Source organism: Numida meleagris, chromosome 2, assembly GCF_002078875.1.
Source record: "Numida meleagris isolate 19003 breed g44 Domestic line chromosome 2, NumMel1.0, whole genome shotgun sequence".
Lineage (NCBI taxonomy): Eukaryota > Metazoa > Chordata > Aves > Galliformes > Numididae > Numida > Numida meleagris.
Genome location: NC_034410.1, coordinates 54,159,328 through 54,177,171, shown reverse-complemented (window position 1 = coordinate 54,177,171; position 17,844 = coordinate 54,159,328). Strand labels below are relative to the sequence as shown.

At 38.9% G+C, this 17,844-nt stretch overlaps 1 protein-coding gene and 1 long non-coding RNA gene across 4 annotated transcripts in view; one reads left to right on the top strand and one right to left on the bottom strand.

The window, feature by feature from the left end:
* Positions 1-12,690, top strand: part of CTDP1 (CTD phosphatase subunit 1) — a 104,770-nt gene extending 92,080 nt beyond the window's left edge. The window contains exon 13 of the mRNA XM_021387559.1: positions 11,663-12,690. Within this exon, the coding sequence (XP_021243234.1) occupies positions 11,663-11,804 (142 nt within the window). The 3' untranslated portion in view covers positions 11,805-12,690. The remainder of the gene's footprint in view (positions 1-11,662) is intronic.
* LOC110393990 overlaps positions 7,088-17,844 on the bottom strand; it is a 44,044-nt gene continuing 33,287 nt past the window's right edge. The window contains exons 4-6 of one of the 3 annotated variants that reach the window (XR_002435301.1): positions 16,317-16,483; positions 11,623-11,718; positions 7,902-11,115 (exon numbers count right to left, since the gene is read on the bottom strand). This is a non-coding gene — a long non-coding RNA (uncharacterized LOC110393990). Of the gene's footprint in view, positions 11,116-11,622; positions 11,719-16,316; positions 16,484-17,844 lie in introns of all 3 variants that reach the window. The other 2 variants (XR_002435300.1, XR_002435299.1) reach the window with 2 other exon arrangements.

The following is a 17,844-nucleotide window of genomic DNA, read 5'->3' as shown; positions in this document are numbered from 1 at the left end:
CAGTAGAATAAGTGGGGTTTGGAGCACAGAGAAATAACTTTTCAGGCATTCCTCTTGTATGTGTCCTATATCCATGTAACTTGCTAATCGTATTCCTGTGCAACAGTGGCTGGTACATCTACATTGGTAAGGCAAGGCTCAGCAGTAATCTCTTGCTCTGGATTGATAATACAAGGGCTGTTCTGAAAGTAATGCCTCTTATTTTATGTTGGCCCACAACATCAGAGGTGTATGTTAGTGGTATGGCAGTAGAAGTTGAAGCTTCCCACCAATATTCCATTATATGCTTTTGTTGTGTGACAGATGGCAGCAGGGCTGCATTCTGACAAAATGGACTCTGACATGGAAATGCTGATGAAGCAAAGGTATGTCACTGAATTCCTCTGTGCAGAAGAAATGGCACTCATTGATATTTATGTGTGCTTACTGAACGTTTATGGAGACCAAACAATGAATGTGAGCAGAATGAGGCAGTGGGTGCTGCATTTCAACAGTGGCAACAGTGACAGTGGGTCACCTCTACTGGTGCAGAATTTTACGAGCACAGCATGGAGGCTTTTGTTCATGGCTGGCAAAAATGCACAGCTGATGGTGGTGACTGTTGAAAAAAAGTGTTTTGTAGCTGAGAATTTGCTCTAACAAGTAGTGTTATTGTGCTTCATTGTATCTGTTGTAGTTTCCATGAAAGTACATAGGAGGCATTACTTTCAGAGTGACCTATATAGATATGAAGCATTTTCTACTTCTGACATCTTTACTAGAGTCATGGGCAGGCTGCAGCTGAACAGTACAGTGGATCTGAGTTTTTGGACTGTACAATAAAAAAAAAATTGTAACTATGCAAATTCTTAAGTATTCTTAGTATTACAATATTCTGGAAATATTGACAGAAAAAGGTTGTAGAGTAGACTGTATATGAGATGAAGCATTGTTAGTCTGCCGAGCTGTGGTTTATTTACTGGGTAGTTTGTCATGTGGCAGCTAGTATAAAAACAACTGATACAGTGACTGCTCTGCTGTGTGATTTGATTTGCCAGATAAGCTGGCATATGCTTTTTTGAACCAGATTGAATTTTTTATTCTCAGCGACCCAGTAATGTAGAGATCCAGATTAATACATCTAAAGTTTATTATTGTTGCACAGTTGAAGATAGATAACATTCTGTTTTGAAGGTATAGCATATCACAGAATCACACAGAATCTTATGAGCTGGAAGAGACCTCTGGAGATCATCAAATCCAGCCCCTCTGCTAAAGCACATTCCCTTCAGTAGGTTGCACAGGAAAGCATCTAGTCAAGTCATGAATATCTCTAGAAAAGGAAACTCCATAACCTCCCTGGGCAGCCTGTTTGTATGGAACTTCCTGTGTTCTAGTTTTTGCCCATTGCCGCTTGTCCTGTCACTGCACACCACTGAAAAGTACCTGGCCCTGTCCATTTGACTCTCACACTTTAGATAAACAGTGATGAGGTCCCCTCTCAGTCTTCTCCAGGCTGAAGAGTCCAAGGTTTCTCAGCTTTTCCTCATACTGGAGTTGCTCCAGGCCCCTTAGTGGCTCTCCGCTGCCTGGAAGATCCCCATCTTTTTTTGAACTGAGGAGCCCAGAACTGGAGACAGTACTGCAGATGTGGCCTCACCAGGGCAGAGTAGAGGTCAGCAGATCATTCCCTATCCTGTACTGATGCACGCGGTTGTTCCTCCATAGGTGTAGGACTCTGCAGTTGTTCTTTTTGAACCTCACGAAGTTCCTCTGCACCAGTTCTCCTGCCTGCCTAGGTCTTTCTGAATGGCAGCATGGCCTTCTGGTGTGTCAGCCACACATTCCAGTTTTGTATCATCAGCAAACTGATGATGGCTGTGTCTGTCTAACTAATGGGTGTCTGTGTATATCGTTTACACAGGTCTTATAAAAATGATGGAAAAGCCATGCAGCTTTTCTACAAACTTAATTCAATTTATTCTTATTTGTAAAGCAAGCTTTGGCACTGCTTTCCTCTGTTTCTTATGGAAAACCAGCAATTTCTAGCCCAAATTTTTTAACAAATTTATGTTTAAAATTTCTTCCACTGTATGTTGACTTTCTGCCTTTCATCTTGTAATTTACTGGCTTTTCCAAAGCATTTTGAAGCATACTGGAATGTCTGAAGTAATATGTTAACTTTAAATGTAACTTCTTCTGTGGATAAATTATTTTCTAGGTTCCATGTTTTGTAGCTTGTATTTCACAGCTGTTGTATCTCCAAAACAAAGTCTTCCCAAATGAATTTATTACATGGAGAAAAGATCTATTGTATGAAACTTCTGACAATAAATAAAGAAAAATCTGAGGTGGCAGTACAGGTAAATTTGAGTGAGGAGGAGGTGGACGGAAGGAAAGTGTTGAGTAGTCTGTAGCATATCTTGCCCTTGGGAGTGATAGATTCTTCTCATAGAGAAACAGAGCTACTAGTTGGACAAGTATTCCAGTAAAATGATGGTACCAAAGAACAAATCTAGCAGCTCTTTGCCAGGGACAGTCTCACTCTCACATCCCTAGCATTACCACGGTCTCCAAAGTATCACCTGCACTCTTGTAACAGCTCTAATGGTGCAACATCTACACAAGAAAGTACTTAAGCTGACATACTCACTGAAAACTAACTGCTAACTCTAACATAGCAAAAGCGGGTAACCTGTGCTTTGTTGCTGTTGGAGAATTTTACTGGTTTACTACACTGCTAGGTAGGCAGCAGAGCCAATAAATTCAGGGACTGTCCAGTTTCAGTCACGCGGAGGATGAAGGATTTCCTTTCTTGGCAGGAGCAAGCTAGTAGAATTGGATCTTCATTTTATGAAACAGAATACATACATGGAAAGAGTATTTATATATTCCTCCCTTGGACTAAGTGTAACATTTTAAAGGAATTTTAAGTCTTTTTTGTGCTCCCAATGAGATAGCTCTGTTATCCATACAGAGTGGATAATTTGTTCTGTGTTATCTTCAGTTAATATTCTTGATCCATCATTCATCGAATGAACATCCTAATAGAATACTTTTTTTTAGCTATTTGCAATTTAAACTCAATAATTTGTTTAAAACAATGACAAAGTGGTAGTAAAAATTAAAGTTAAAAACTTTAACAAAATCATCTTAGCATTCTCTGTAAATTAGTTTAGCCCATAACATATATGTATTAACATACATATTAAACTAATTTGTGAATATCTAATTTAAAAAGCAGCTAAGTAAGTGAGAAAAGGAATACAAATTTAGAATTAGTAATTGCAAGCAACAGAAATTTAGCTCAGTTAAGCGGATAATCTGCCATCATACTTCCTGTTTGTCCATCTGTTTTTCAAATAGAACTTAACGTATCAGATACAGAGGAAAACGTCATGATTCTTCTCAGGGATTGCCTGCACGATTAAAAAATCACTTTGTACATGTGCATTTGAAGACAGTGTTTTCTTCCTCTTTTTCATGTTTTTCTTCTATGCAGAGATTTCTTCTACAGAGATATTTTCTCTCCTTCCTTCAAAATATCTTTGCATTCCAAAGCTATTCCTTTCTCTCCACAGAGAGATACAGAAGTAATAATTAAATTTTGTATAAAGTACAGGAAAAAAAAATCAGCTGCTTGAGATATAACTTGAGGTAGAACTTAATTAACACAAAACTCTACACTATTATTCAGCTTTTATGAAATCCACCGAATGATTATTTAAGCCAGTGGCACCAAATCCAACTTCCAGCTGCCTTGGTTAGTACAAGTCAGTGTATTATAAGCCATATTATGTCTTTATTTATTAAGTAGCCTAATGTTGCCTAATTTTTCTCCTGAAGAATCTCCTCAATGTCTGGGTGATAGAACAGATCCAACTGAGATTACAGGGAAGGTGAATTCTAAGCATAACTTTGCAGTATTAGATCTTTAAACTTAAGGTGTACTCTGTTACACTGATGCAAGTATTCTACCTCATATGCAGTGTGTTGCTTTGAAAAAAAATGAAGGACATTTTTATTTCCCCAGAGGAATCACATGCTTTTTCATATAAAATTTTGTATCTCAGTATATGCTTCTGAACGTTCTAATTTGCTCAAGTGTCTTACATTTTTTCCAATTTTTTGTCTTTATTGTATGCTACCTTTTTTTAAAACAGTAGCTCACATTAGATCTCTAACGTTAGAGATAAACACATAGTTATTCTTCATCGCATTGTGAGACATTACTGTCTGTCTCCTTTAGTGTTTCTTCTGACAAAACTTAGAGTGACACAAGTCTCTAGGCTTTATATGTTTGCATTTGCATATAGATACTTCTAGTACTAGTTTAGCAGCACAAGTTGACTACATTTGTTGTCCGAACAGTAACATTTGTAAACTTGATAAAGCTGGAGAGAGAACTTGATTCAAATAACAAAGGTCTCTTTTAGTTTTTAAAAAACTCACATGTTGACTGATGTGGGTTTTTTTTTCCTGAGTATTGGCTTATTCCCATGTTGGGAGGTTTTATTTCAAATGCAGTTAGTCTAGAAAGAAGTTGTTCAGGAAAAATGAATAGATCATTCTGTTTCAGTTACTTTAAAATAAGATGGAGAGATTATATGCCAGAACACATTTGAGCATTTTCCATTATAGAAGTGTCACGTAACAGTCTGGCCTTGCACATGCTTACCAGGATGTTTAATTTTCTGTTGTCTTCTGCAAATCAATGACAAGAATAATAGTTATGTGATATAAAGCTATCATTATCACATTTTTCTTTGGAAGAAATCATCCATGTTATGAGTTTTAAATTGTTTTCTTATAACAATTGCATGAATCATTTTCAAGTAATTTGAAATTAATGAAAATTATAGATCCAACTTTTCAGTTTTGCTTTATTCAGTGTAATTATTATTAGTTCAGTGTGCAGAAAATTGAGTCTCTCATTGTAAAGCTTTATTGCTATGTTGTTTGTTTTTTAAATAACCTGAAAAAACATTTCATTGTTAAGAAATAACAATTTTCAATGAAGGGGGAGAGTGATTAGATTTTCCCGTTGGCCTAAATATCAGGAAAATACTGCCTTGCCAAATGGACAGTATTAGTGACATGTACAAAATATTCCTATTGATGTATCATTATAATTCCTGAAATTCTTTTAAACTTTCTATGATTTCCCATCTTTAAAAACTTCCTTTCATTTTAGACATACGTTAGCATGTGTATGTAGAAAGCTGCTGTTAAAATAGTTTTAGAAGTTTTCAGAATAGTTTTTTTTAACTTTGGAATTGCTACAACAGTAATAAATTCGATCAGACTTTACTATTGTGTAAGTTCAAAACCTTTTTTTAGCTATTGGTTGGAATTGGTAGGATTCCTCTAACATCTTTGTGAAGAGCATTGACAACGTACTGTTTGGTGAGATCCAGCTCCACGATTTCTTTTTGCATCCTGGTGCTATGTGATAAACACATTCTATGCATTTTTCTCTGTATTAGATTTCTGGGTCATCATGCAGTTCTGCAGAGAATGTTGGATGAGTTCATGAAAAAGTATGTCAGGTGTCTGGCATTTTTTCTGTGATGCTAAATATTGTCTTGGTTGTGATAGCATTAGGGTGAGGTACAAACATACACTCCAGTCTGTGAAAAATGGAGTTAACGATACTTGCTGTGTTCAGCCACGTGCTTGGCAGCCTGCTGTGCCAGGACAGACAGTTCAATATTCATGCACAGGTGTATGACATAAATTGCCTCAGGTGCACACCTGAGCCTTAAGTTTTATAGATCTGCTGTAGGCAATTGCTTACTACTGTATCAACCATGCATAAAAGATGTTGTCATGTATCCCATGTCAAGAAATAGCTATTTCAAGCAAAACTTGGAACATCTGAATTTAAGTTTAATCATCTTGCCTGTCCTATGTAATGTATTAATGCCCACAACGTTGATTTTCAATTAACATGTTCTCAGCTCTTACGTCCTTTAATCTTGTTAGGCGGGCACTGGGCTGACATCCTCAAAATTGGTTAAAGAGCAGTTTTGCTGATAGGAGCTCTGGTTCATGACGCCTGTTATCTAAATAAATTTCTCAAAGTGGAAGTCCTATGAAAGGCAGTCAGACTCCCATCTCTTTACAGAACTAAGCATCACCCTTCTTTCTGTTACAGAAGGAGTTTGTAGAACACTGTGGACTACGTGTGTATAGAAACCAGGACAGACCTTTTCACACTGCATTTCAGAAGCGTGCCTGGGGCAGCACAGTTAGTCTTGTAGCGATGCTGCCTGGGCTGCAATTGCATGCTGTTGGAAAGCAGCAGCTGTTTTAAAATTCCCTTTTCAAACCATTGTCTTCCAAAGTGCTCACAAGTACTATGTGAATATTCTCATCAGAGAGTAATTTGGCTGTATTTGGTACCAAAATTAAGTCCCGATTCACGAGGTCAGCGCTATAAGCAGATTGCTTGTAAGCAAAAAAACCAAAAAAACTAAACACATTTAGTCTGTAGGCTACTTTGTTACTGTATCAATTTTAGGAGCTATTGGAAAAAAAACAGGTCAATTTTCAATGACTTAGAAGTTTACTGCTTAGCAAAGTAGGAGTTGGGGATGTGGGTATTTGGAGTTTAAGACCGTAAGTGATGATTTATTTAAATACTAGCTGTAGATTTGTGGTTGGTCCCTTCAACCCAAGCCATTCTACGATTCTGTGGTATGATTTCTTTTGCAGGTGTTTGAAACAAGGTACAGAAAAAAGATTGTTTGGTTTTGTTGAAAGCAAGGGTTATGTTATCCTGCTATTTGTTTTGCTTGTTAGATGTTTCAATTTTTATATTGCATTGTATTTCTTAAAAGGATGCCATTGGGATGCAAAACAGACCTGATAAAATCTGCTTTTCACTAATAGAGAAAAAATTGCAGCATTATTCTTTTTCAGCTACAAATTACAAACAAAGGACTTAGAGTGGAAGAAGCAACAGATTCTAGACGACTTTTCACTACTGAGTTTCCTATCGCTCTTTCAGAGAACTAAATTTGACAATTAAATGATAAGAGTGGAATTTTTGTTTGTCCTATAGTTGTATTTTGCAATCATATTTCAGCGATCATTTTAATACATCAATAGTGAACAAATGTTTATTTTGAATAGTTACTCCTGGTTTCTTTTTCACATGCATATACCATGCTCTATTGCAACTTCGTGTTGTCTTCTGTTCCTGTCTCTACATTTGGAATATCACAAAGTATATTTCTCATTAACGTTCTGTACATTTTTTTCTTAAGATAACTTTTATGCATGTATAACTGCAACTGCTATTTGTTTTAATATCATCACAAATTACATTTAAAGTTTATTTAAATAATGTTGATAATTCATTTAAATACTTTTCTACAAATGCAGTTCTTTTTTAAAGTGATTTCTCCATCCCAGATAAGAAAAAAAGTGTTCAGATGGGGGGGGTGGGGGGGGAAGCTTATTTTCATATGGCTTAAAGCAAGCGGGGAGACTTTAGAATTATGACTTCAAAGACTTTGAGATGAACTTGACCATGAGAAGGAAAGTTGTGATGTAGAGTAACATAAACTGATGGGGTTCCTAGGACTGGTTATTACAAAGGATAAATGTTTAATGCATAGAAAATATAAATTGTACACAATTCTCACAGAGCTGTCAGATATTTAAAGTTGTAAGTCTTTTGGAAAGCTTGTTTGTTGATGAAGTTAATGAAACTCAGTTATTTTGTTTGTTGTTTAATATCAGGCAAGCAAAATTACTTTTAAAAATGCAAATGAGGCTGGTGGAAGCCTGTAACATACTGCTGAATCATTCTCACTAAATATGAAGAAGGAATTCTTTATGTGCATAACTTTTCCACTCAGAAGCATTATGCAGTATGTCTCAGCAACTTGAAATAACAAGGAGTGGGCATAAAGTTTGAGTACACCTTTGAAATACACGTTTGAAATTGTTTATTCTGTTAACATACATGCTGTCATGGGAAAATACTGCTTTTCTCTTAAGACAGTAATGATTAATCTGTTATCACTCTTTTCTGAATTCACAAGTTAAAAATGCAGCTTTATTTGACGTTCTTGTTCCACATTTCTATCCAAGTTAGCTTTGCATGTGTTTTCAAAATATGCATTTAAATACTTTTGGAATAATTATGAAGATGCCAGTTACAGTACACAAATAGCGAAAGGTTTTGATATGTTAGTAGATAGCGGCACTCAGATTTTTCCTTTCTTATAGCAGAGGATTAACATGTAGCTGTGCGTTCTTTTTTGTTTTGGTTTTGGTTTTTTTTTGGTCTAATTATTAAGTGAAGAAGTTTGGCATAGAATGTATAAAATAGAACATATAAAATCTTTTGTTTCAAAAGAACAAGAACTGACAAAACAGATGGCATTTAGTTTTTTGTGTTTCAGAAGGTACTGCTTAATACAGCTGGGTGAGAGATGGACTTTATGTCAGGACTTTGCCTTAAAGTTTTCTGCAGAGACTTTTTGTAGATAGGTACTCCATTCTTGAATTAACAAGCTACACTGAGCATTTCAGGTGCTTATGTTTTGTTGATCATCCTCACTGAAATATATTTGCTCTGGAGTAAATTTAAATGAAAAGGTGGGTTTGCTGCATGGACTAGTACTCCTGGCTTCTGGCTTGATTATTCAGTAAATAGTTTCTCACTTTTAGGAATAATCAACTAGCAATGAGTTACTGGATATTTTCCTACAGGTTCTTTCGTATTGGTTTGGATACCAGCAGACTTGCAGTACCTGCCATCAGACTGTAAATTTTAGTTTTCAATTGGTTCAATCAGTTTCCATAGCTGAAATGTTGTAAATATGCATGTTTTCTACTGTGAACATTGTTCTATAGATTCCCTCTTTGTTTTTATTTATCTTATTGCTCGGTTAGCACTAAGAATAGATTTCTAATCCACTGCTTGTTCAACGGTAATGTTTTCTGCTTTTGCCGAGTAAGACTCAGCTTTCTTTATTCGGCAATTAACTTTTCTCCAGCTAATAGTGTCATTAATGACTAAAACTAAGCTGTATCTCTCAAGGCTGAAATAATCATGAAGTAAACAAGTAAAACACAAGCACCATACATTATCTTATACAAGCATTTGTATAAGATTTAATGGAAATGTGCTAAAATTTCTTCCAGCGGAGCATTTTTAGTCTGGGTGCTTCTTCATCTGAGCTGTGCACTAGTGTAGGCTGTGTAGAAATAACTAATGTGCCTGAGAGGCTGCTTTTCCTTGTGTATTAAGCTGGATTTAGTGCCCTATAGCTCCCTTAGCACATTTTAGCTTAGACAGCAAAATATGCAGAAAGTGCTTTCACCTCACCCCATTTTTCCTTAAGAATTCTGACACTAGATTGAAAACCAGGGCTTCAGCCTTACTCACAGGATTATTACTCACAAAATCACAGAATCACAGATTGAATGAAGTTGGAAGTGCTGTCTGGAAGTCATCTGGTCCAACTCCGTGCTCAAGCAGGGCCGCCTGCAGCAAGCTACCCAGAATCATGTCCAGATGGCTTTTGAAAGTCTCAAAGGAGGACAGTCCACCAGCTCACTGAGTGGTCCGTGCCAGTCCTTTGTCACCCACACAGCATGGATGTGCTTCCTGGTGTTCAGAGGGTACCTCTTGTGTTCCAGTTTGTGCCTATGGCCTCATGTCCTTTCACTGGGCACCTCTGAAAAGAGCCTTGCTCCATACTCTTTGCACCTTCCTTTCAGGCACCTCCCTCTGCGCTGAACAGTCCCACTTTTCCCAGCCTTTCCTCATAAGAGAGATGCTTCAGTCCCATTATTATCTTCATGGCCCTTTGTTGGAATAGTCTCCAGTAGTTCTGTTTTTCTCTTGTACCTGGGAGACCAGAGCTGCTGTTGTGACCTCACCAATGCTGAGCAGAGGAGAAGGATCACCTCCCTTGACCTGCTGGCAATACCTAATGCAGCCCAGAATTCTTCTGCACTCTTCTTTGTGGCAAAGTCACCCTGCTAGCACATGTTCAACTTGGTGTCCACCAGGCCCTCCAAGTGCTTTCCTGTCGCGCTGCTTTCCGGCTGCCCAGCCGCCAGCAGGTCCTGATGCCTGGGGTTGTTTCTCCCCAAGTGTAGCATTCTGCACCTTTTCTTGTTAACTGATGCGGTTCCTGTCATGCCACTTCTTCAGCCTGAGTCCCTCTGGGTGGCTTCATGACTCTCTGGTGTCTCAGCCACTCCTCGTTTTGTGTCATCGGCAAACTTGTTCCTACCACCCTGTACAGAAGGAAAAGTAAATCTAACATCATTGTGAGGAAGTAATCAGCAAACCAGCAGCAGTGTATCTTTTGGTCCCAATGGACCAGCATAATGGAAAGACAGAGTAACACAGTGCTGTTCTCCTACCATTTTGATTCATACCCTCCCCTGACATCACACCCTGATTTGTCAGTTAAAAAGAGGAAGGTCAGGTGTCACTGAACCAGCCAACACGTCAAGTGGCAAGTAGTCTGCTCTTCTGAGAATTAATGGTTCTGGAAGAATGTTAATAAGAATGTCTTTGTATGGATAGAAATTGCTTTGTATTTCAGTTTTGCTTACAAGCTCACAAATTTGACTTTTAATCTTTGTATTTATTTCTTTTGGGTATACGTATATCAAAGGTCTTTCTTGCTATATGGTACTTGTCTATACTCTTAGAAGTAAAGGGGCCTTTGCTAATTTATTACTTTTTGCTGAAGACACTTTGTTAATTTTTCATTCTTGCAAGTGGATGCATTCTCTTCTTAGTGAAACCCTACCTAACACTGAAAAGGACATTTGTTTAAGAGAGACCCACTTTGAGCATATTTCTCTGAAATTTGATCAAATGATCAAGGAACGATTTTTGAAGATATTTCTGGAGCTCATTTTGAATTCTGTGCAAAATCTCAACTTTATTTTTGCCTCAGAAGTATATGTCTGATATAAAATTCTGTTTTGGCAAAGAACAGAGATTTTAGGATTCCACAAATCCAAATTCTTCTGCTTATGGCTTTGTCCCAGTTGAAGTGTTAGATTTTCCTTGGAGGTCTTTCACAACCAGGAATGTGATCCTTCCGGCAGAGTATGGTGCACATCAGCTTCCTGCTTAATCTGGCTAATTCTCTGGAGATAAGAAGAAATGTGTTGTTCAGACTGGCAGTGCTACTTCAAAGAGACATAAAAAGGAAGAATGAAGCACACAAGTTGAGAAGCTAGTACAGTGAGAGTGGTTGAGCAGTTAAGATTTAATTTTTACAAAAAGGAGGTACTTAGATAATCACATGACAAAATATAATGAATTCTGGTAGTTTCTCATTCTCCCAGGAGACTTAAATTTTCTTTTGTTACATGAGAGGAAGTTAAATTAACTGATTTTTTTCAGACAGTCTTAAACTTTGTTTTCATTCCTTGTTCAGAGGAATGGGAGAAATGAAATTAACAGCACTTTGCACCCACAGCTGATGGTAAACAACAGCAATTAAAAAATCAATGGTGGGGGTAGTAGTTAGTCCATTTGAAAGTAAGTGCTTTACTTTTTTGTCTAGAGCTGAAAAAATATGAGTCCTTAGCCCTATTTTTTTTTTCTTTCTGTCAAAGAATAGTGGTCCGTGTTAATAAGCAGTCAGATACCTTGATTCTTGATTCATGGGCTTTATCTCTGTCCTTCCAGGGGCCATAAGCGCAAACTGGATGAAGATGATGCTGCCAGTGAATCCAGTAAAGAATCTAGCAATGAAGATGAGGAAGGAAGCAGTTCTGAAGCAGATGAAATGGCAGCAGCACTTGAAGCTGAATTGAATGACTTCATGTGACATTCATGCAGAAGATGGAATTTCTAGTTATATTTTACTTCTCATAACCAGATCAGACTTCAGATGAGTCCCTTATGTCTGTGCTCAATGTTTTTCCAAAATGTGTGTGTATATTTTGCAAAGCAACACAAGAGGTGACACGTTATTTTACAAAATCAGAAATAGATGTTTTTAAGGTGTTTTACTAAAGGAAAATATACTTTTTTAAACAAAAAAAAAAAGTATTAAATGGGACTTGGTGTGCTATGCCAAAGACATGTTATGAGCTCTGCAGAACCTTCATATACAGGACAGTAATACAAAGATTTGTGTTTCAGCGTACAGCAACTTTCCAAAATATTGCAGTCTGTGGTTTATTGGTAACAATCTTAAAAAACAGGATGAGGTAAAGTAAATGGAATTGCTAGAGTAGTACAGCAGGAACCTGATGAACTGATCATCCTTTTCCACAAATAAATTATATCAAATATAAAAGGATTTTTAAAATAAAAACAGTCTATATTTGTATAGAAACAGAGAACATCATATGCAAGCTTTGTGAACTCTGCACTTGACTCACTTGTCATTTGCTTCTGAGATAATGATCAAAAGTCATGTTTTTAAGTTACTTTGTGGAGTAGTTGGATTCTTTAGGGACACCGTTTAGATTTTTAACTTTTCTTCTCTGTAACCAGAAATTTAGCACAGCATACTGTGTGATCCTGTACTGCCGTAAGAAGCATATTCATCCGTTTGCGTTGTTCTTGGAAAGAACGAGTGCTACTTCAGTCTAGATAGGATTTAATTTCTTTGAAAAGAGATCTGATGTAAAGTTTTTGTATATTCTATTTCATATTTGACCCACAAAACAGATTTTCTTTCATTTAATAAAAATTCATTTTGTAGATTTTCTTTCCCTTTCCTGTATCATAGAATTCTGCAACAACTGTTCGTTTGCTTCTGTCAAACATAAGGCATCTTTCCATCTTATTTTTCCTTCTCTCTGCATGAAAACAATGAAAAACTTTGAAAACAACTGCGAAGTTATAGATTCAGGCAGTTAACTGTGCAAGAGAAGAGAAACACTGAACTGTGAAGTGTGTGAACTATTTCATTCTGACATTTTCTCTTCTCTCTTTCTTTAACTGACCTGTGAAGATACTGTAAGAGTTACTGCTGCAGCGTTGAATTTCTGAGGCTAGAACTTCAATTTATTCTCAGTTGCTAGCAACTGGAGAGTGAGATTTTTCTAAAGCCTGTTAGCAAAAGAAGACTCATTAATTCAGATGTCGTGGTTAAAAGTACTTTCTAGTGCAGAAATACTTAGTTTTGCCATCTAACAGTAAAATGGGAGAATATTTTAGTACTCTCTCAGCTGCTTTACAAAGGACTGGCTAGTTTTTAAAGCTTCACAATGGCAGTAAAAGGAAGAGTGAGAAAACAGGAGAATCGTCTCCAGTTAATACTGCTTTTCCAGTCAGAGTGCAATGTCATCACCTGTGAGATAAGAATAATCTTCTCAATAAGAAAATATTGACCTTACAGGACATTTACACAGGTACCACATAACTGAATAACTCAGTTCTGCAGTGACCTGCTTTCTAGAGCTGTCTGTGAAAACAAGCAGCACTTCTCCAAGAGACTGAACTGCATAGCAAAATAAATATCTTTAAAAAGAGACTAAAGAAAAGTCTGTAACGAAGGAAGTCAAAATATAATGCAGCCTCCTCAGGTAGTAGAGGATGAGAATCCTTGTAATTAAACAGTAAAATGTCGGGGTTTGCGGATGCTTTCAGTGTTTTCTCAAGTTAAGTACAGTTGAAATAATTTGAAATAACGCTAGTTTTTCAGGTTTCACAGTATGAATTCCAGCAGGGAATCATTCTGGCTGATGATCTCTGTCAGTCACACAGCTCTGACTGCAAACAGCCAGCAAACAAAAATGGGTAGATTACTATGGCTTGAGCAATGTTCTATATTGGCTTAAGCTGCTTGCTAGATGCCACGTTCCTTGCGGAGACAGCTGTCTCTTAGTACTGAGTGGAGTGATTCCATACATGCAAAGTTTGAAAAGCTTTTTGGTGTGAAAGGCTATATCCTGTTCCTGGTTTTATTTAGTGCCTTCCACTTTCGGTTTAACTCATATCAGATGTGTCTGGGCAAGAGTCCTAAAAGCAGTCAGCCCTCTGCTAAACCCAGTGTCATGTGGGCTTGTGTGTAAACACCACGTGAGGGCTCTCCTCCAAACTGTGAGAACTGCATCCATCCAGGGGTCTGTTACCCACAGAGATCGCTCTGCTGCATGGGCTTTGCAAAAGCCTGCAATGAGCACTGCACGCAGAGGCCTCAGGGAGCAGATAGTATGCTGCTGGGATTGCAGCCAGGCAGTTCTCTAGTGACTGCCACATCACAGACTATTCTTAATATGTTATTAATTATTCACGTAGTTCTAATAACCCCTGTTCTCTGATCCTTGGGGTGTTAGGGGACCTAGTATGGGGACTTGTGAGAGGCTCTACCTTATTACAGCCAGAGCAATCCAGAAGGCGTTCAGCCTGCTTTTTGTTTAAAAGTAGAATCGTGCTCATTTGGGTTTCTAATACACTAGTCACTAGACCCTATCTCTGCACAGGCAGAGGAGAGAAATGGGAACTGAAAATTGAGTAGATGATAAGTTGAATGCCATGGCTAACCTCCCAGCGAGAAGTCTTTCAGTTCATGAAACTGTCACTCACCCACACTTCTTTGAGATGCAGGAGTATCCTAGGAAATGCAACCAATGTGCTTTGTGAAACAGCTTTTAACTCCTCACTAAATGACCCACGTCTTCTGACTTCTTGACTACCGTACATATCGATGCACTAGCACGGACTTGCTGCAAGGAAGGGCTCTCAGAGCAGACCCAAAACTCAGTCTCACAGGAGTAGCTCTCAAAGCAAACAGACTCATGGGAGCAGCTCTCAGGGCAGACTCAAAACCTGCACTCCTATTCAGGCTGTGGAACTTACAGAGCAGTGCTGCTTTCTGAGGGGGCACCAGGTGCAGAGAAGGTACACAGTGCACCTCGCTTCAGTAAGTTTTCTGAGTGCATATTATTACTGTTGACTACTACTAACAGTTGTCTAAGAACAGGTAAGAGCAGTCATTTCAACTTAAAGACTGACAGTTTTTCTTTCTCTATTTGCCCTAAGAAGTTCTTAAGAGAATGGAAAGCCATCACAGCTCTGTGTAGGGGTATGCAGTGGGCCTGTTACAAAAGAAAGAAGCATTGGGTAGTGGCCAAGCTTTTCCCTGTCCGTGTGTGCTCATGAAGGGGAAGGTGAGGGAACGGTGTCACTTAGCCCTGAGATGTGAAAAACTGTAAGCATGCAAATACCTCCACCATTGGGTTTTGTGCGTATGTGGAGTGGGCCCGAGAGTCTTCTCAGTGCTAGATAGTAACATCATCTGCAGAGGGTGGAAAGTCTCAAGTTTCCTTCTTGGCAATAGTGCTTGTAAAAGAGGCGACTGTCTTACAAGTGTGAAAATTCATACACACAAACTTGGAACTGTACCTAAAGATTTCTCAGCTCTGCCTAATTTTACTACAGTGAACACTGCAGTAGATGACAGGTCAGAGAGTGATTATATAGTGGTCCTGTTAAGGAAGTGGATCTTTTCGTGCAGCTGAAAATTCAGCCCAAGAACTCTCCTATAAATTATTAAATCAGACTTAACCAGAATAGAAACATTTGTCAAACATGTTTAATTAAAAAGCAAATGTGCAGATAGAAATTCTTAAAAACAGTTTTTCTTAGTAGAAATTTTCCCTGGCAGCTAAGCCTGTCAATCAAATCATTACCATACAAAGGTATGTTTTCATGATGTGAAAGTTAAAAAGACAAGGAGGGGTGTGCATTATTTATTTTGCTTCTCTCCTCAGCTGACTCCCAAGTCCTCTTTCCTCTCCTCGTCCAATTCAATTTTATCTGTGCCCTGTAGGCTACTCCATGTCTTGTCTTGCCTTATCTCCTTCATTTGTTGTCTTCAGTGAATGCTCACCATTGCGTGCCCAACTGGGTCACTTAAGTAACATTCTCCCATCACTGTCTATATCTGTTAAATCCCAGTCCCCCCCACCTGCATGCAAGCTTTTCAATATTTGTTTTTCCTATCCAATACCACTTTCTGCTGTTATTTTGTGTTAGTATACCAGAGCCTGGCACAGCCTCCTCTCATAGGTGCTTCCAAGGAACAGGAAGGAGCAGTCTCAAGCAGCATCACCTGCAGCAGACTGTTTTGCTGCAACTGCATACTCTAGGATCTTTCTGCTGAGCTATTTGTTTTCTTTCTGTGCTCTCTTTCTAATATTATTTTTCTTCTTGCTTATATATTATGAATTAATTTACTCTATTATTCTGATTATACCAGCCTTTCATCTCCCCATCTAAAGCACACTAAAAGAACACGTAGCATATACAGCACCATACACAGCACCTCTTCTTGTAGTCACTCACTGATCTGTTCTCATAGAAACATCAGAAACAGACTTACATGTCAAGATTTTCTAAACAAGCACAGCTCCAGCAACAGTATTCTCCTCATCCTGGTATACTGCTGCTCTCCCAGCTCCTGGCCCAGCAAGAGCTTTGTGTTCCCAGAGAATAAGCCCAGTAGGTTCCAACAGATTTCTCAGGCATAGCCATGCAGGTACGGTGCTCCTGCCCAGAAGCAACAGAAGGATGGAGACCTCAGTGTTCCACCTGTTGCACACATTCATTTCTGAAATGCTTGAGACTTCACAAAGCCAATCTAGGTAAGTCTCTGTTGCTTCTAGGTGGGCAGGTAGCTCCTACAGTTGTTTTAATTGAGTCTTAGACCGTCTTTATTTCATATGTATGAACAATAGTAACAACAGTCCAAATAGTACAAATAAGGCAAACTACTGCTTCTACAGTCTCCTGAGGAGGGGAAGCAGAGGGAGGTGCCAGGCTCTGCCCCTGGTCACCAATGGCAGGATGGGAATGGGACATGGCTACACCAAGGGACGATCAGGCTGGGCACTGGGAAACACTTCTGTACCATGAGTATGATCAGACATTGGAACAGGCTTCCTAGAGAGCTGGTTGATTTCCTGTGCGTACAGTGTTCAAGAGACATTTGGACAATGCCCTCATTAATGTCCTTTAACTTTTGGTTATCTCTGAAGTGGTCACCAGTTGGGCTCCATGATCTTTGTAGCTTCCTTCCTGTGGAAGTATTCTACTCTACTCTACTCTACTCTACTCTACTCTACTCTACTCTACTACGAAAGGCCAACTATGTTTTGGGCTGCATTAAAAGAGGAGTGGCCAGCAGGGAGAGGGAGGTGGTGGTCCCCCCCTGCTCGGCTCTTGTGAGGCCCCATCTGGAGTACTGCATCCAGGCCTGGGTGCCCCAGCACAAGAAAGACGCAGAGCTCTTGGAACGAGTTCAGAGGAGGGCGACAAAGATGATCAGAGGGATGGAGCACCTCTGCTATGAGGAAAGGTTGAGGGAACTGGGCTTCTTTAGTTTGGAGAAAAGAAGGCTTGGGGGAGACCTCGTTGTGGCCTTCCAATACTTGAAGGGAGCGTATAAACAGGAGGGGGAATGATTGTTTACGAGGGTGGATAGTGATAGGACAAGGGGGAATAGATTTAAACTGAGACAGGGGAGATTTAGGTTAGATATGAGGAGGAAGTTTTTCCCTCAGAGGGTGGGGATGCACTGGAACTTGTTGCCCAGGGAGGTTGTGGATGCCCCAACCCTGGAGGCATTCAAGGGCAGGCTGGACGTGGCTCTGGGCAGCCTGGTCTAGTGGTTGGCGACCCTGCACTCAGCAGGGGGTTGAAACTCGATGATCTTTGAGGTCCTTTTCAACCCAGGCCATTCTACGATTCTATGATTCTATGATTGTATGATTCTTCTCTACTCTACTCCACTCTTTTCTATTCTGTTCATTCCATTCTATCCTATCCTATCCTATCCTATCCTATCCTATCCTATCCTATCCTATCCTATCCTATCCTATCCTATCCTATCCTATCCTATCCTATCCTAT